This window comes from Mya arenaria, chromosome 4, assembly GCF_026914265.1.
Source record: "Mya arenaria isolate MELC-2E11 chromosome 4, ASM2691426v1".
Lineage (NCBI taxonomy): Eukaryota > Metazoa > Mollusca > Bivalvia > Myida > Myidae > Mya > Mya arenaria.
This window is the reverse complement of record NC_069125.1, coordinates 46,433,405-46,453,519: the sequence shown is the minus strand read 5'-3', so window position 1 is coordinate 46,453,519 and position 20,115 is coordinate 46,433,405. Positions and strand designations below refer to the sequence as shown.

General features: G+C 34.9%; 1 protein-coding gene across 2 annotated transcripts; it reads left to right on the top strand.

Moving 5' to 3' along the window:
• Positions 1-178: 178 nt before the first annotated feature.
• LOC128231662 (palmitoyltransferase ZDHHC8B-like) lies at positions 179-17,871 on the top strand. Of its 2 annotated transcripts, none has more exons than XM_052944715.1 (8): positions 179-365; positions 2,760-2,878; positions 3,096-3,253; positions 3,841-4,013; positions 5,380-5,482; positions 5,814-5,905; positions 6,324-6,453; positions 10,680-17,871. In XM_052944715.1, exons 1-8 carry the CDS (start codon positions 274-276, stop codon positions 11,430-11,432), a joined length of 1,620 nt encoding a protein of 539 aa, XP_052800675.1. In that variant the 5' UTR covers positions 179-273; the 3' UTR covers positions 11,433-17,871. The 2 variants fall into 2 exon arrangements, with proteins under 2 accessions (XP_052800675.1, XP_052800674.1); XM_052944714.1 differs by having other exon boundaries at positions 10,527-17,871.
• The last annotated feature ends 2,244 nt before the right edge of the window (positions 17,872-20,115 follow it).

Here is a 20,115-nt window from a genome sequence, read left to right as displayed (position 1 = left end):
AAGTATTAATCCGCCTTACAAAATGATAGTATATCATGTTAATCTTATTTAAAACCAGTTTAAAGTGTCAGTTAAAGATATTATTTGTTAATGGGAAATAAATTTATTCAAGTTATCTTATAACAGCGATTGTTTATCTTAGAACTATTTGTTTGCGTATAAACAACCCCAGCACCGTTGTAAGGCTTCGGTAAAAAATGTTTATTGAAAGAGCAAACTTGCCCATAATTTTAACATTTTATCGATGGTTTATGTAAAACTACAATTGACATTATGGCGAAGTGCGAGTGCTCTACTAAAATAATTCCCGCAGTTTGCGCATGGACGCTCTTACTTGGCACGACCGGTGTATTTATCGCTTTTGTGTAAGGAATTTTGTTGTTTTAAAAGTGGGTGGGGTAAAATGAATGCTAATCTACAGAACTAAGTTATTACGAGCGTCTCAGTCTTGCAAAAATATTGTAAACTCAGATCCTTCGGACCGAGTTTTGAATGGACTCACCATTAAGGGATAGCAATGTGATATAAAGCCATTAACTGTCATAGAAATGTATATTCCTGTCATTTCTTGACCAATTTTTTTTATCCCCAGCGAATTGAAGGTTTCGGGTGAGAAACACCGTTTTGGCATTGTGGGTCCTTCCATCAGTTAGTCCATTTTTTCTGTCTGGAATCATATCTAGCTATAGATTGGTCAGATGATGTTCAAACTTGGACAGAACTTCCCCTTCTTAAAATCTTGACCAGACTGCTTGTAATGCGGGTAACAATTGGCGTCTAAAACTAGGTCAGGTCTAATGAAAATCTTTGGAAAACACTTCAAACATTGTATTAAGTCAAATATTCATGAATAATTATTCAAAATTCCTTGGTATACTCCATGATTAATTTGAAACTAAGTTGTAAATAAACCAGCAACCACGTTACTTTTTTCCCGCTACATTTCATTCATATTGTGGGATAATTGACAGACAAAATCTTATTTTGATGAATGTGCATGAGGCAGGAGTGAACAACTCTTTCAATAAATTTGCATGTTACACTCAAATATTGGTCAATATAAGATTTTCATAGCCAAGTTGCCCACGGTACACTAAAGCATAGCTAAAGTAAACCTGGGAGGAAAAGTGCGCCTGGTGTGGGGATCGAAGCCACGACCGCCGGAACACTAGTACGGCGCTCTAACCAACTGAGCTAACCGGGCGGCTGGTTCTTACCTACACACACTACATAGCATAGTGTGTTTTTGGGTATCCAACAATGATGAAAATAGGCAAATTCTTAGAAAAATATAAAAAAACATACCAGATGCATTACATCTGGTCCTTTATTTAAGAAACTTAATGAGTATGTTTTCCTTGATAAAATCAATGAGTTGTTTGAAACTTGGTGTCATGAGATCAGAATCTAGGTCAGATCTTTAAAAAAAAACCTGTCTGAAACCAAATACTGGTATTGATTGATCAGAGTGTTTTCAAACTGTGGTCAAAATGATCCTCTTCATGTAGTCTTGGTAGATTTTAAAAGATTGTCACATGGGGGCAGAAACAAGTTCATTAGGTCAAATCTTAAAGAAAAGTTGTGAACAGATACAATATATATATCCATTTCAAACTTAATGAAACTGCCTTGATGAAATGTTGGCTTAGTGTGAAACTTGGTCAAACACAAGGTCAAGTTTTAGAAAACCTTTGGAACACTGTAGAGGCTATATTTTTGGTCCCATCTGGCCTGAAATGTTTTATTGGTTTGAAACTGGGTAATTGGGGTCAAAATCAAGGTCACAATGTCAATTTAAATGCTACACTATATATGATATTCTTTTATTTCAAACAGTTGCAAACAAAGTCATATCTCATATCCAATGTTGATAAGAGGCCATTACTCTGCAGCTGTTTTGCTTGGTTTGATTGGAATATTTCACCAACACATGATTTCAATGCCAGCTACTTTGCCTAATCTGTAGGGGGATATCAATTCAATGAATTTGCTTGTTTACTATTGAAATCACCAAACATGTGTGATTGCTGGTGACATGGAAACATCTTATATCTATAAAATATGTGCTGCATACATGTGATATCCTACATCTATTTCTTGTTCCCAGCAATGCTGAGCATTTTCATTTTTACAAAAAATTTGCAATATTATGGTGACAATCTGACATAAAAACTTTATTAAAGCATTTAATATGAAATGACATATCAGGCCTTTTTCTATAGTACCCACGGGTCCGACTATCGGACCCATTCCCCTAACAAAATGTATGGTATTTTTCCAAATCTGGAGAAAAAAAATCCCAATCAGAAGTAAAAATAAAAAAAATATTTTTTATTAAAATTCATTTTTTTTTTTTGATATTCTTGTTACATGTAATGGTTCATTCAGCAACCTAATGAATTATGTGATGTTCAATTTTTCATCACATTCAGAGATCAGTATGCAATATCAACTGTCATGATTTATTGCAATAGATATTTACATCCAAAGGACTGATATTTTAGCCATTTCAGGTATTTTAAAAAATAAAATAAAATTCATATTTTGATAATTTCCTGATTTGCATGAGACAGAGAAGCTTAATCCTTAGACTGAAAAAAGTTCAATTTTGTTATGTTAAGCGATGATTTTATTCTCAAAATGGCATATTTCGCAACGCAAACATTTACTAAAATGTCTAGAGTCAAAATGCCCAAAATGGGCAGAAAGAAGCCTGCAAGTACAGTCATATCAAAATAACAAAATGATTTTTATTGCAGGTCTCCCTATCTCTATTCAATTAGCATTGGGCTTCCGATATATGTTGGACTGACAGCAATATTTGTGATAGCAAACTTTGGATTAGCCACTTTTATGGACCCTGGTGTTTATCCTAAAGGTAGTGTTTGTATTCCTGCATTATTTTTCATATCTTCATGAAAAATAAGAAATATGTTGAGGTCTAAATAATTCGCAGACTATGGCATACATGTACAATATTTATTATTATTTTGCTGAACTTAACGAATTTGATATAAAATTAAATTAATAGCTGAGCTAAGAATAGGATTATAGGTTTAATTAAATAGATGATAACAATGTCAAATTTGTTAAAGCACATGAAGATGAAGTAAAGGATGATGATTTCCGAGCACCACTGTACAAGAATGTTGAAATCAAAGGCATCACAGTTCGCATGAAGTGGTGTGCCACATGTCAGTTCTACCGGCCACCAAGATGTTCTCACTGTAGTGTCTGCAACACCTGTATTGAGGTTGGTTCAGCTTAAAACTTGAATATCCTTTGATCCAAACTCCAGTTACCCTTGCACAAGATACATGTTGTTCTACTGCTTAACTTTGATGTACATGAAGAATATGTCAATTATAATAATTAAATTAATATAAAGATGAAACATATAAAAAAAAATTGTTTTTGTGCATAAGGCCTAAAAAAAAATAATGTCTGTTTCGGGTAACCCTACCCTACCTATAAAAATGCGCTGACCCTAACTTTTTTTTTTCGTTTCTGAGCAAAAAAAAAATTTGTTAGCGAATAGAGTTACGAAGGGCGGATAAAAGCAGATTTTAATCAGAATTATTGTTTATATGAAAAAACAAAGACAGGCAATGACAGTAATGTAGGAAAGACTGCCATGTGCAAGAAAACACTCGACAGATTTTGAAAAAAAATAAATAAAAAATCCCTACCTACCCTACCTAGAAATTTTGGGAAGGTTACCCTAAACAAACAATTTTTTTTTTTTTGGCCTAAGGTTTTGACAGTTTTAGACACTTAATGCAATATTCTATGTGTTATAGTTAAGTGTATTTATGACCACTTAATCAATGTACATTTCAGACGTTTGACCATCACTGTCCATGGGTGAACAACTGTATAGGACGGCGTAACTACCGCTACTTTTTCCAGTTTTTACTCTCCCTTAGCATACTGATGGTCTCACTGTTCGCTCTCAGTCTATTCTACGTCCTCAAACATAAGGACTCGCTTTCTACCATTCCCAGCATTGTCAGGTGAGGCTAGATCTGATCCATTAATCTTAAGACCCTTATAATAGGATCGAGCCCAGCAAACTTTTTTCTTTTGTTAAAATTGTGTGACATTTTCCTTGCTAATTGAGATATATTTTAATGACTAAAAATCATTATCATGTTGTATAATCTAGTTTAAGTATTTTATTTTGCTTAATCATATGAGACACTAATTTTTTGGAGATAACAACATGATAATGAAGGTTATGTACATCTGACACAATAATCAGTATTAGGTACATCATGATAATAAGGGATAAGTACAGCACACTATTCATGGCTATGTTCATCACAAAATATATCACGAAATTTAGATTTAAGTACATCCTTATATTCAGGGTTTAACATGAAATTCAGGGTAAAATAAATCATAACATTCAGGGTTAAATACATCATGACTATCAGGGTTCAGTACATCATGACATTTAGGGTTAAATACATCATGACATACAGGGTTATAAACATCATGACATTCAGGGTTAAATACATAAAGATCAGGGTTCAATACATCATGACATTTAGGTTTAAACACATCATGACATTCAGTGTTATATATATCGTGACATTCTGGGTTAAATACATGGCTATCAGGGTCCAGTACATCATGACATTTAGGGTTAAATACATCATGACATTCAGGGTTAAAAACATCATGACATTCAGGGTTAAATACATCATGACATTCAGGGTTAAATACATCATGACATTCTGAGTTAAATACATGACTATCAGGGTTCAGTACATCAAGACATTCAGGGTTAAAAACATAATGACATTCAAGGTTAAATACATGACTACCAGGGTTAGTACATCATGACATTTAGGGTTAAATACATCATGACATTCAGGGTTAAATACATCATGACATTTAGGGTTAAATACATCATGACATTCAGGGTTATATACATCATGACATTCTGCGTTAAATACATGTCTATCAGGGTTCAGTACATCATAACATTCAGGGTTAAATACATAATGACATTCAGGGCTAAATACATCATTTAGGGTTAAATACATAATGACATTCAGGGTTTAATACATCATGACATTCTGGGTTAAATACATCATGACATGCAGGGTTCAGTACATCATGACATGCAGGGTTAAATACATCATAACATTCAGGGTTAAATACATTACTATCATGGCTCAGTACATCATGACATTAAGGGTTATATACATCACAACATTCTGGGTTAAATACATCATTACATTCAGTGTTATTACATCATGGCATTAAGGGTTAAATACATCATGAAATTCAGAGTTAAGTACTCTTTGTTTCATTTATTTCATATCATTTTTAAGCTTGAAGCTAAAATGATATTTGTTTATTGTGTTTCAGTATTGTGACAATGTGCATCATAGGACTGCTTATCATCCCGGTGGGAGGGCTGACATGCTTTCATGTTGTCCTAGTTTCCCGGGGTAGAACCACAAATGAACAAGTAGGAGCAGATTAGTTACATCTATCGATGTGTCCATTATATGCATGATATCTTTTGGACATAATGTCTGTAGTAATAGTTGTTATTCACAAATAAATGTTTACGCATAAATTTTGGTTCAAATAAGCAAAAAAACATCTAAATGCAGGCAATAGGAAAATGGTTAATAGGGTTGTTCAAAATTCAGATCTTGTGAAATAGCCAGATTTGTTACAATTTCTATAAGCAAATATTTAAATAGAATAAAACAAACAGCATATATTGAGTTGTACTATTTTGTTTGATTAAATATTGTTACATAACATTGTTATGATGTTGAGTGTTGTTTCAGGTCACTGGGAAATTTAAAGGTGGTCATAATCCTTTCACTCGTGGCTGCTCACAAAACTGCAGATATGCTCTCTGTGGACCAGTATGGCCAAAGTAAGCAAATTTCACCCATTTTTAGCATGTTATATGGGTTTTGAAAAAATGTAAATGTTTTGTATGTTAAACATTCCTTACAAATTGTGATCTAGAAGTAAATCTTCACGTATCATTTGATCTCTGAAACAGATGATCTTTAGGTTGAAGGAAAGAATCAGGATCAGTGTCAAAGCTGTCATTCCACCAGCATACACAAGCTACACATGTATAATGTTGTCCAAAGCTTAAAATTTGTTCAGAAAATTGACACGAAACTTGGTATGCATGTTAAGTATAATTAGGCAAATGGCTTAAATATTTGTGGAGTGTGTTGATTGTCTAAAAAAAACAGATGAATATTGACGACTGTTATGGTACCCTTGCTTTTGTTTTCTACACTTTATCATTTGATTTCATTTGATTTATTTTCTTTCAGATTAAAATCATATGTAAGAAAAACTAGAACAATTCAGTTAGATTCCACAAAAGTGACATATATAGCAGCAGATAAAGAAGTCAAGGTGTATGCTGATACTAGTAACGGAGTCAAACGGAATATGAAAAATGTAAGTTCTTCTTTTATTGTCGAATTCTTTCTCACATAAATTCTTAATCCAATCCTTCTATCATAACAGGGTCTTATTTGTTCCATCATTGCAAAGAATCTCTTAATATTTCAGTTAGATTTGTTTACTAAGTATGTACTATAATATCATTAATATTGGGGGGAAACACTGTTACAGTCTGTAAGAATAAGTAATATTAAGACTCTGTTTTATGACTGTTGTGTTCAATATTTGTAAATGTTTATAATTGATTTGCTCTCCTGGCAGGCATAAAGCATGTTTCCTTTTTACAGCTGACATTCATTGTCCCACAATGATCGAGTTGCATCTTCATTTGCTTTGTAGCACCTGCGAGTATCAGTGAATAATCAATATTGATTGGATATTTGAGCTTCTCCTTTTAATGTTTTCTCTGTATTCTTTATATATATGTCAAAATTGAATCAGTGTCTAAATTCTAATTAACATGTAGAAAATCCTTTGGTATGGTTCTTTCAGAAAAATTATTTGTTCTTCAGAAATATCTACGGTACATTTTATTACACTGACCTTCTTGGTTATTTTTAAAGAAAAATGAGAGATCATTTTGATGTTAAATTTCTAGTGTTGAATGATTAATTTAAATTTGAATAGTAGCAGCATTTAATATGTTTGAAAATTTTAATTCACTGCATGTTTAATAAAACTATATTCATTTCACCCTGATGATCAAAATCAGTTAACTAACACCCTCAGCATGTTACATGTTTTTCAGAATTAACCTTTAAAATGTGTTATACTCCAACAAAATATTAAATTGTATGAAAAAATAGTAGACTGGTTAGAGAAATATCTTGTAAAGAAGGTTGCCTGCAAGACTGTAGTATCCTCTTATTTAAAAAATAGATATTACCAGCCACATTTTATGTGTAGCAGTTACCTCCCTTTGTTCTTCAGTAATCACTACAGTCAAATGTATCGGACCATGTAGCAGTAACCTCCCTTTGTTGTTTTTTGTAATGACTGCTGGAAATGTATCAGGTGTTGATAATCTGAAACAAAATCATGTGATGAAAATCAAAATCAAGTGACTGTTCGTCTTGAAAGAATTTTTTTTCTTTTTAACTATGATATGAAACATTTATTTTGAAGATTTCATTAAACAAAACAAAATGGGATAATTGATTGAGATCATGAGATGGACTTAATTTTGTAAAAACAGTAAAGCAGAAATCCAGTTATTTTTGCTACATACTGGCTGTGATCTTCACTGTTTTTCAAGGGAGATAATTGAATTTGAGATTGAATAACTGCAGTCTAGCTGGCAACCCTTCAAATTTATATATCTACATGTTTCATCCTGTATGTAAAGAGGATGTACTCATGATCATGCATCTATGATTAATGAATTCATTGAATATTTCAGGCATGCTAGAAGCTGTTGTTATACCACCATTCCCCCCCCCCCCCTCTCCTGTTTCGGTGCTTATGCTTTCTTTGTTGTATTGTTTTCTTCAGCACCACACGCATACGCAATTGGCTTTAGTCTGGGTTCTCCCTTGTATTCTGGGTTCTCCCATCCATGTATTCAGCATGTACTATGTGGTACAAATAATTAAAGTTTGCCGATATGGTCAATGTATGTTAAGAATTATCAGGAGACATCTTACCTATAATTTTCAATATGTATTTATTCTTATGATGGAAGTTTTTAATCTGAGAGTTTCGAATGTTTTGACTTGCAAAACGTGTGTGTACTGGTATGTAATTCAGGGCCGTTTCCATAAAACATCTTTCTTTTCTTAAGGATACATGCGTCAATATAACCAAATATAAAGGATTTCTTCCGATTTGATATTGATTTCCTTATATTTTGTTTAAAAACAAACAGATTGCCTGTGCCAATGTGGTGATGGGTGTTTCAGTACACTGTATTCATAAAAGCTTTTATTGTTATCAACCTTGCATGACATCTTCAGAAATGTGTGAGTTGTGTTCATGTAGTTAACTTTCTGTTATTGTTTTTAACCAATTTTTCAATCAAAACCAGGTTCTTAGAATAGGGATGTTGTTTGGCGGGAGGTGTACGTCAAATATTTGTTTCTGCCCAAATACTTGAGCTAGCATTGCATTAAAGTAATGAAGGCTTATGTGAAGAGCTAGCTTGGGGTTGCTTTTGAGGGGGGGGGGGGGGGGGGGTCAAGGTCACTGTTGATAAAAAAAAATAAAAATGGTTAAGCCCATTAACTTAAATAAGAATTGATGAAAAGTGATGAAAGTTGATGTGTAGGTAGCTTATGTGAAGAGCTAGCTTATGATTGCTTTTGAGGGGTGGGGCGAAGGGAATGGTCACTGTTAATAAAAATAGAAAAATAGGGGAAATATTGCTTTGCTAATTAACTTAAGCATTGATGGATAGTAATTAAAGTTTGTGTGTAGGACGCTTATGTGAAGCACTAGCTTTGGATTGCTTTTAAGTGGGTTAGGGTCAAGGTTACAGTTAAGGTCATCGTTACTGAAAATAGGAAAATGGAGGAAATATTAGGTTCAGCCCAATAACTTAAAGAATTGATGGATAGTAATGAAAGTTGGTGTGTGTGTAGCTTTGTGTGTAGATTTGTAAATAGCTAGCTTGGGATTGCATTTGAGGGGGTTGGGCAAGGTCAAAGTCACTGTAACTAAAAATAATAAAATGTTTTTGGCATTATTAAATTAGGCTGCTTCTTTTCCCTAACTCATACAAGAAATTAATTGGCTATAATCTTTGATTACCCATATTTAAAACCTGGTTTTGTTGCATTGCAGCCTTTCTTAATCTTAACTGTTCTGAAAATAATTATACCATTGATACTTGAGTCTTAAAGAAATAAAATTTCAAATTTTTAGATCTGAACACATTTTTACACCTAACATAAACTTCCTGTTTTATGTTTGTAACACATTCTTGTACAAAATAGATACATTAACATTTGAGGAACACTTTTTTCATTTTGGAAAATTGGTTAAATCTTAATGGTTCCTCTTTTGAAATAAATTGTTTCATATTGTTTAGTTAATTTTTATTATTTTTTATTATCAATTTGAAAACATAAACAACTGTTTATGAATTCTGAAGTACTGGTGAGGGGCCCCCCTTTTCAGTGTTTTTTTTATAATTAGAGAAATTGTAAATATATTTCAAATGAAATTTCATAGGGTACAAGTTAATCACCTAATGTAAAAAAAAGAATGATAGAATTAAAATGTACTTTGTTTGTATCATGCTTAATTCAAGAACAAATTTTCATGCAAATCATGTGCATTTAATTCACTGAAATGACAGTGTTAAGTACCAATAATTCACAAACTTTAGAAAGTTGTAATTATTTAAAATTTCTGACTAACATTTTGCTTCTTTCTATTTGGTAAAAATCTGAAGGTGTTGCTCTTTTAAACATTTTGGGTAGAAATATTTTCCATATTGTTGAGAGGTATTGATATTTCCCACTCTTAAAGAAATATGGCGCAACCTGGTGCAATTTCAATATTGCTGATAAATTGCTTTTTATCACAGAAAAATATTTGTTTTCTCATTTTGGAGCTTTATTGAACACAAAAGATAATTTCTATGAGAAACAATCATAAAATGGAAAAGTATTTATTGCTCCCAAGTGGCTTAACTGGGTGGGCGAATAATTGGTACTGGCAAAAAATAGGTATGAGTGATAAAGTGGTCCCTAACCAGTACAAGTTTTTTTATCTGATTTCTGATTGCTGGAGCTTTAAAAAGTGTGTCAACATTTACAGACCAGTTTTTAAAATCAGAAAAATTAAAAACCATTGATTCATACTTAAATAGCAAGTAATTATTACTAATAGGTGGTGGTGAGCTAATTGTCATGTTTTCTTTCACAGGGCACAATGACGCCAGTTTAGGGAAGATCATCTTGTGCTTAGCTATTTATATATCAGTGTGGTGGCAGAGTTTGTTGTAAGCTCATCAGTAACAGTAGCAAAATATTAATTTGCTCTGGCGTATGCACTAGTGTTAGAGTGTGCTCACATATTCGCTCTGCCCTTTCCGTTAATTCTTCCCATCATTCTTTGCACACCAGGATCGTGATGGAATGCGCCTCTCACTCGTCGAAGATTACGATGACAACGTGGATGATGATGCCACTCCGTCTCAGGATAGCATAAGCCTGGACATTGCCACGAACCAACAACAGCAATCAGCTTCTTACACAAATCTTTTTGACACTTCGCAGCCCACGCCGGTCGGTGCATCATACCAACATAGCCGTGCGAGCCCACATACTAGTCGCAGTAAACAGCAGCAGTATGATCGGTCACAGAGACATAGAGACACCCCTTCTGCTCTCTCAGTCCCACAGAAGGATCCCCCACTCGCAATTCCTGAAGATTTTTCACCAATAAAAGGCTCAAAACCAAGAACAGTAATGAATAGCCCTGGAGTGGGTAGACCAAATGTTTCCAAACCACCAACAGGGCATACAAGGCCAATTGACTTTGACAGGGGGCAGAGGGCAGGTCAAGGTCAAGATGCTCCTTACACTAATAAATACAATGGGTATCCAGTGAGGAGTGCTAGTGAAGAAAGATTCAGGGATAGTGATAACAATTACAGTAATCATCCTACCTCCAGAGGGCATAACAGATACCCTGATAAAATGACACGGAGATCCCATGAATATTTAGACCATAGGGGTCCACAGTACAACCAGAGGGGAACAAGCAAAACTATGCCCAGCCAAGGTAGGCATGTGACTAACGCTGCCAGTGGGCAGCAGTATTCAGACGCTGCTGAAAGTGATGATGCAGACTACAAACGGCCAATGTCATTTGTAAAAGCACTAGAAATGAGCGAAGTTATGCTCTCAGCTCGTGGTAAAGACTTCAGTGCTCCACAACAAAACTCGCAGCAACACATTTCACAACAAGTCACAAAAGAAGAGAAAAAGAAAAGTGTGTATGACTCTTCATATGAGATTTCTGTTTAATGGTTTTGTTAGCTCGTAAATTTTATGAATATAAACAAACAGGAGGTCTTGTGATAGCCTTGTTGTCATTAATGTTGTTGTGCAAAAACTGCAATCTTGGCCATTACTCAAAAGCTATTAAAGATACTTAAATGAAACTTGGTACACGTGTTGAGAAATACAATACACATATGTGAAGCAAGGCCCTTAAATCCACCTTTGACCCCATTTTCGACTGAAAAAAAGAACAACAGACTAGCATTTGTGTTTGCTCCGCGACACTTTTGTTTGTCTTTTGTTAATTTTCTATGAGTCATCAGCTTACTTCAATGTCATCAGAATTCCTTTCTTTGTTTGTAATAATGTATGTTTTATTTATCATTCATTATCATATATATATTTAATAATAAGAGTTCGAAGAATATTTTCATAGCTTAAACATTTTGACTGCCATGATTCAGATGAAAGTAAATTGTGAATGTTTGCATAATTTAGATTGAATATTTCAAAATTATCATTCTTATTTTCTGCCTTGGCACAGGGGCCATTGTCATACCAACCTGCAAGTTTGTATGAATGTTACCTACTTTATAATAATTATTGCCTGTTATATTGGCTTTTCTTGGATTTGTATTGTACTAAATGTCAAAAGAAACATTGGTGCATCACAGTTATTTTGACAAAATATTTGCCAATTGGGACAACTTGGCCATTTTCCACCGAAAACAGCCTCGGATGTATATGGACGGTTTACAATGTCAGAATTCTTTACATTTAACTACGCTGCAAGTAGATTGTAAAGTAATTTCAACTTAGCAGTTAAACTTAAGGACTTTACCCTTAGGAATATTATTTATGCAATAATACGTATCACTGTGAAACAATTATGACAAAATTGCTTCAATTAATTAATATTATTATTATGCCCCCCTTCGAAGAAGAGGGGTATATTGCTTTGCACAGGCATGTCGGTCAGTCGGTCGGTCCGTCGGTAGACCAAAGCTTGTCCGAGTGATAACTCAACAATTCCTGGACGTATGGTCATAAAACTTCACATGAAGGTTGGGCCTGACCAGTAGATGAACCCTATTGATTTTGGGGGTCATCGGGTCAAAGGTCAAGGTCACAGTGACCTTTAATGGTATTTTTTTTTTAAAGCTTGTCCGAGTGATAACTCAACAATGCCTGCACCCATGGCCCTCAAACTTGACATGGAGGTTGGGCCTGACCAGTAGATGACCCCTATTGTTTTTGGGGATCATCAGGCTAAAGGTCAAGGTCACAGTGACCTTGAATGGTAAAAGGTTGTCCGAGTGATAACGTGACAATGCCTGCACCCATGGCCCTCACACTTGACTTGGAGGTTGGGCCTGACGAGTAGCTGACCCCTATTGTTTTTTGGGCTCAATGGGTCAAAGGTCAAGGTCACAGTGACCTTCAATGGTAAAAGGTTGTTCGAGTGATAACTCAACAATGCCTGCACCCATGGCCCTCAAACTTGACTTGGAGGTTGGGCCTGACCAGTCAATGACCCCTATTGTTTTTGGGGGTCATTGGGCCAAAGGTCAAGGTCACAGTGACCTTGAATGGTAAAAGGTTGTCCGATTGATAACTCAACAATGCCTGCACCCATGGCCCTCAAACTTGACTTGGAGAATTGGCCTGACCGGAAGATGACCCCTATGGTTTTGGGGGTCATCTGGTCAAAGGTCAAGGTCACAGTGACCTGGAATGGTAAAAGGTTGTCCGAGTGATAACTCAACAATGCCTGCACCCATGACCCTCAAACTTGACTTGGAGGTTGGGCCTGGCCAGAAGATGGTCCCGATTGATTTAAGGGGTCATTGGGCCAAAGGTCAAGGTCACAGTGACCTGGATAGTAAAAGGTTGTCCGAGTGATAACTTGACAATGACTGCACCCATGGCCTTTAAACTTGATTTGGAGGTTGAGCCTGGCCAGAAGATTGTCCCTATTAATTTTAGGGGTCATTGGGCCAAAGGTCAAGGTCACAGTGACCTTGAATGATAAAAGGTTGTCCAAGTGATAACTCAACAATGCCTGTATCCATGGCCCTTAAACTTGACATGGAGGTTGGGCCTGACCAGTAGATGACCCCTATTGATTTTAGGGGTCAAAGGTCATGGTCACAGTGATCTTGAAAGCAAACTCGACAATTCTTGAACCTATGGTCATCAAACTTGACATGAAGGTTAGGCCTGCCCAGTAGATGACCCCTATTGACTTTGGGGGTCATCAGGCCAAGGTCAATGTCACAGTAACCTTTAAGCAAAAAGTTATCAAATCTTCCCCCACTGATATCTTAACAATGCCTGAACCTATGATCATTAAATTTGACATGGATGTTAAGCCTGACCAGTAGATCACCCTTATTGATTTTAGGATTCATAGAGCCAAAGGTCAAGGTCACAGTGATCTTGAATGGTAAAGGTTGTTCGAGTGATAACTCAACAATGCCTGAACCCATGGCCTTCAAACTTGAATTGGAGTTGCATCTGACTTGTAGATGACCCCTTATGATTTAAGGGGTCATCGGGTCAAAGGTCAAGGTCACAGTGACCTTGAATGAAAAAAACTTGTCTTGTGATAACTTGACAATGCCTGCACCCATGGCCCTCAAACTTGACATTTAGGTTTCAGGTGACCAGCTGATGACTCTGGATTTTGAGTTCATAGAGTCAAAGGTCATGACGGTCATATCACACTTTATCCTCACACTTTAATGGTCATAATCTTAAAACAGCAACAAAACAGCTGTCATTTCGGTCCATGCATATTTCATTCAATTGTCCATATAATCCTGACAACATGGCGCTCAGGGGGGGCATAATGTTTGACAAACATCTCTTGTTATTATTAAATTTAGGAACCTTTTCTACTAATGCACCGGCATACATTCAAGGTTGTTTTTGATGGAAATCAGGTGAGGTGCTCGGATTGAATATTTGCATACTTTGTAATAATTATAGTCTGCCAAAAGGGAGCTTTTTTGTTTTGGGGCAGCTTGTCCCTGTGGTTCTAAGCTTTTGGAGTATACTCTTTATTCAAAGTTCACACTTGAAAGAGTTTTGTTCTGAGAAAAAAAAAATACTTGTAAAAGTTTTTGGTTTTCGTCCAAGTATATGGTGCTTCTACGTTATTTTTTGTAACATCTCAGCTTTTGAGATTCAATTTCCTATTTTCATCAAGGACATGCTAGTTTGTGTCTATATTACCAAGCCTTCCAGTGTACTTGTTCTGGGTATACATTTGTTCTTGCAATTATTTAACTTTCATTTTCCATTTTCAAAATTAAATTCTATTTGGTTTAGTTTTTGGATATGTTTTTTTTTTCATTAATTTGTGGCATAATGTCTAAATGAAATGATAAAATAATTGCTTTAAATCAGCTTTTAACAGGCACACCATCCAAAACTGATTACTCTATGTCAAAGTCAAAATGAACGTATTTTAGACACTTGTTGTTGTTTACGGGAGTGGGATTTGTAAAAATAGTAACTTCTTAACTGGAAATTTAAACCGAAATGTTTTTGTATCTTCGTTTTCTACTGGATATCTAGTCAGATACTTAGTTGTTACCATTCTGTTGACACAGCTTAGGTTAACCTTTCTCCCTTTACCATTCAAATGACATGACTTAGTGTAAATTATATGCTGTTACCGTTTAAATGACATGGCTTCGTTTTACCCACATCTCCTTTTTTCTTTTTACTATAAGATAAATTAGTGAATTTTCAACTTGTGTTTAACATTCAACTTACGGCATATTCACTGACCGAGAAATCTGTCTGCATTTTGTAAGTTTAATGTTATGACTATAACCTATATCCTCATAAATCATTCCACAGGAGTTCATATAAGTTCTGTGTTTGTTGACTATGCTTTTTGTATGGATTTGCAAAATTGTAATGTATTTTCTTGTCATAGTTTCAGGGAACATCCATCTATTCAAGTTTGGATTTTTTGTACAATAATAAAATTTCGTTGCTTGATAGGTTCGTACTGAGCCGTGGAAATTTCTATTCTAAAACGTGAAGTACAAAAAAAATGTGATTGTTTGCTTCGATTTCAGTTTAGTGCTGGTAAATGTTTTTTAATTGTTTAAATAAATATAAATGCACAAGTAAGTTACTTGTGTCAGAGCTGTTCAGCTGGATCTACAATATACTTTAATAATGCTGAGTAAATGACCTATTTCTTGTAAAGCACCATTAGCCTTTCTTTTCATATAAATTATATTTTTATATTTTTTTGCAATTTAGCTTGTCCATATTTCTAAAAACAAACCTGAAGGTATTGTGATAGCCTTGGCGTTGGCGTGATGCTGTCATGTTATATTTTGTATATAATCGATGTAGTGTTTGCCTGTCCCTTTGATTTACAGTGTAGGTCTGTTCAATGACAGTAAAAGTGTCAGTCTGTTTAATGACAGTTATAGTGACAGTCTGTTCAATGACAGTTAGTGTAGGTCTGTTTAATGACAGTTACAGTGTCGGTCTGTTTAATGACAGTTACAGTGTCAGTCTGTTTAATGACAGTTATAGTGTTAGTCTGTTCAATGACAGTTACAGTGTCGGTCTGTTTAATGACAGTAACAGTGTCAGTCTGTTTAATGACAGTTACAGTGTCGGTCTGTTTAATGACAGTTACAGTGTCAGTCTGTTTAATGACAGTTACAGTGTCGGTCTGTTTAATGACAGTTACAGTGTCGGTCTGTTTAATGACAGTTACAGTGTCGGTCTGTTTAATGACAGTTACAGTGTCAGTCTGTTTAATGACAGTTACAGTGTCAGTCTGTTTAATGACAGTTACAGACTTGGCTGTGTTCACTCGAGTCTATTCTATTCACAGTAGGTTCTTAAGTTTCAGTAATACTAGTATGTGCTTGACTGAGTACTGACAATCTTATCACTGAATGTAAGACAAACTATTATAGTATCAAGTATTTCTGCTTGATATTACAATAGTGTCACAAATTCTATCCAAAAACTTACTTACAAATTTAAAATTATTTGTATTATGTATCTATTCTCAGAATTTGTCAAATTATACTACAGTGAAACTGCGGTCGTTTTAACAGGTGGTCGTTCGAGAACAGGCGGTCCCTTGAGGTCGTAGCTTAGTCCCAAACACTTTTCCTTCTATTTTCATATAAAATATACCAACGCTGCATCGAAACCTAAATAAGTCAAGCACAAATGCTTGTCCCAAATAAACAAATTATGCACAAAACCTTATCACTCCCTCAAGGTCATAATTCTACACTTTTTTCGCGAACACATGTTTCAAAATAAACAAACAATGGCTACGTGTTAAAACTTTCACAAGTTGTAAGAATTGCAATGACAGTTGAAAGGAAGTTTGATAAAGTATGAAAAACCGTTTATCTATGTTTATTAATGACCACTATTAGTTGATAACGGCATTTGAGAAGATAATTATGATTATAATATCCACCATATTTCAATGTTACTGAAAATGTGCTTTTCTTAAAACTAAACTTTACTATATATTCATTTTTTGTTTTACTTTTACGGTATATGTTAGCCTTTCAACAGATGATTGATTTCCACAATGCAATACATAATCGGTGTCGGATGTAATTTGGTTTGAAGACTTTAAACTTAAAATACACTGATAGACAACTCATAACAGACTGGGAAATTGAATCATGGGTCGTTCAAAACATCAGTTCCTTCGAGGTTTTAGCTCGGACCCTTGCGTCCTCAAGTGATTGCAGTTTTACTGTATAATAATAATTTGAAAATGATAATTGATAGGTTTGTTGAGTCATAGTCTGTTAATGTATTTAACAAAATGTATTTATAATAGCTGAAATGAAATTAACTTACCAATACCTTTTTTGAATGAGAAATTGTGGGTCATTTTGTTGTATATAATGCCTAGGATAGGGTAATGGCTTAGGAAGAGGTGACGATTCATTATTTGAGTAACGTTTTGTTTCCATTTTTTTTTTTCATTTCTTAGATAAAAGTAGCAGTTTTATAGGCCTAGGTGTAATAGGTAGTTTTTGTTTCATGTAAATGTTTATCTTGCATTGACAATTCAGTTTCTTTGCTTTTATAAAAATGTTATGTTAATGTTTGATTTTATTATGAAACACATTTAATAATGTAAGTCTCACTTTGTGATTAGTTACTCCATGGTAATATGCCGTTGTCATGTGACTTCTCTGATCCTATTGTACACCTTGTATTTAAAACTGCTAAGTGTATGTATTGGTTATAGAGCTTATTCCATTTCGTATTTGTGTTAGTAAATTGTAAACTCATTTGTCAATTAATTGCATTTTAACCATTGATTGTAAATACTTTAATTTCAAAACATATTTTTTTTATTTAAATAATGTTGTATTTTAAATGTATTTTGTTTTAAATGTATTTTTAAAGAATAAAAATAAATGTGATAACTATAACTATATCATGTTTCAGTTAATGATATTTAAATTGTATGACAGTGAACAGAAAAGCTTTACTTAGGTAGCTTGGTCAACAATCTTGCTATAACAAATTAAAAATCTATGTAAATATATCAAATACATTTTGCACAATTGCTAAAAAGATACAGGAATAATCTAGCGAACAAGACTAACCAGCACAATAAGTCCTAAGAGTTCAAGGGTTTTGTCTGTGACCTTGATTGTTGACATAATATAGGTGATCTACAAGTCAAAACACAAGTGCTTGCTGAATGTGTCTTAACAAAAAACGAGGGTAAACAAGCTCACAATACACATCACAACAGTTGAAAACATCCTTACAGTTCTGTCATGGCAGGAACATGTTGTTGCTTTCATAGCAATTTCGAAGCAGTGAGAGTAAAATGTGATATTGACCGCAAAATACAGCATCCTGAAAACCAGGTGGAAAGTATGGAGATCAAACTCTGGAATCTTCATTGGCAAGTTAGGTGCTCCTGTCCATGGGTTGATAACCAAGTTTCAACATGTCAATGGTAACTTAAACCTGAATGATGTTAAGATTGACTTATTGGTCTTTTTGACAAGCAAGTCTGTGATCCCGTCAACAAGTTATAGGAACAAAGTTTACTCAAACTGCCTGTTCATAAGTATTAGGCGACCTAAACTACTTGGTTCTTAAATTGACAAAACTAAAATATCACACCCAAGTAACATGTTCTTACGTTATATTGAGGGACACATTTATGTGTGATAGTTTTGTGAGACTGGTTGTCTATGCTCATTAGCCACAGGCCGACCCTCTTTATTCCGTTAAAATTAATGGTATGCAGTGTATAAACAAGGCTTCTGAAGTTCATGACTAATCTCTGCAGACTATTGTTAAGTTGTAAAAATTGTTTGTTTTTTGCTCAGACAATTGCATCAGAAATAGTAGGAAGAACCATGAAATGAATTTGGAACGAATTTCAAATGGTGTCTAAGCACTGTTACCCTGCTTTACAGCACGAAATCATGACACTGAAACAACCTATACAGTATTTTTCAGGGTTGACAATTATCAGCTGTTCGAACCCCTGATAAAGGAAGTGCACATTTGGACCCATTAGAAACTACACATGAACTAAAAAGCTTCAAGGAGCTGCACCATGTTGTAGTACTGTAAAATGTTTGATGTTAACACATGGCATTCCCGAGACTTTATGGGCCTGATTAAAACTAGAGCTATCACACAATTCGATTAATGCAACTGCACGCCCAAGTGTCGGAATTACTGCTCGGATAGAACAAAAGAAATCAAGTTGAACGTGTTTTATTGAAGGTAAAAGTGCCACACATTTGCTAATAAAGTAGAGACATACATGTGGAAGAATTGAAAATATTGGCACTGTTCTGTGACACAAACTGTTATCAGTCAGGATTATATAGCAAAACATACAAAGTTCAGAAGGTTGTTGTGACCTTCACCTCGAATTTAGGGACACCGGTCATAAGCGGTACAGTCCTTTTATTATGGTGGTCACATCAGACAAATTCTTTTTAAATCCAAAGTTGTAGGCAAGGACATGGGCCGGACACGGAACTATTATCAGAAAACTTAAATAGCAAAACATTCAGGAAGTGTAGGAAGTTGCTTTGATCTTGACCTGAAAGGTAGGAACACGAGTCTTGAGCGCGACACATCCTAATACTATGGAGGTCACTTCTGCTAAACAGTTTTAAATTCAGATTATGCATGAGAAGGATCTTGATCGGAAACGAACCATTATTAATAAGGCTTACATAGCAAACCGGACCAAGTTCAGAAGGGAGCTGTGACTTTGACATTGAATGTAGGAATATCTTATGCTATGGTGGTCACATCTGCCAAATAATTTTTAAATCCGACAATGATTAAGAAAAATATATGGATCAGATGACGGGACGGACAAACTAAAAGTTAGTTCAGAAGGTGGCTGAGACCTTGACATTGAAGGTAGGAACACGTTTCTTGAGCGCGACACGTCCTCATACTATGAGGTCTCTCCTGTCAAGTAACTTTAAAATCCGACCATGAATGACAAAGATATCGATCGGATAAAAACGGGACGGGCAAACTAAAACTAAGTTCAGAAGGTGGCTTAGACCTTGACATTGAAGGTAGGAACACGTTTCTTAAGCGCGACACGTCCACATACTATGATGTCACTTCTGCCAAGTAACTTTAAAATCCGACCATGCATGAGAATGATATGGACCGGACACGG

What these genes read in the sequence shown, in the direction of transcription:
- LOC128231662 (XM_052944714.1), top strand. Translation starts at nt 274, where the DNA reads ATGGCGAAGTGCGAGTGCTCTACTAAAATAATTCCCGCAGTTTGCGCA. An exon ending in ACCATTCCCAGCATTGTCAG is followed by an intron (nt 4,014 to 5,379) that starts GTGAGGCTAGAT and finishes ATTGTGTTTCAG; the next exon opens with TATTGTGACAATGTGCATCA. An exon ending in TCAAACGGAATATGAAAAAT is followed by an intron (nt 6,454 to 10,526) that starts GTAAGTTCTTCT and finishes TTTGCACACCAG; the next exon opens with GATCGTGATGGAATGCGCCT.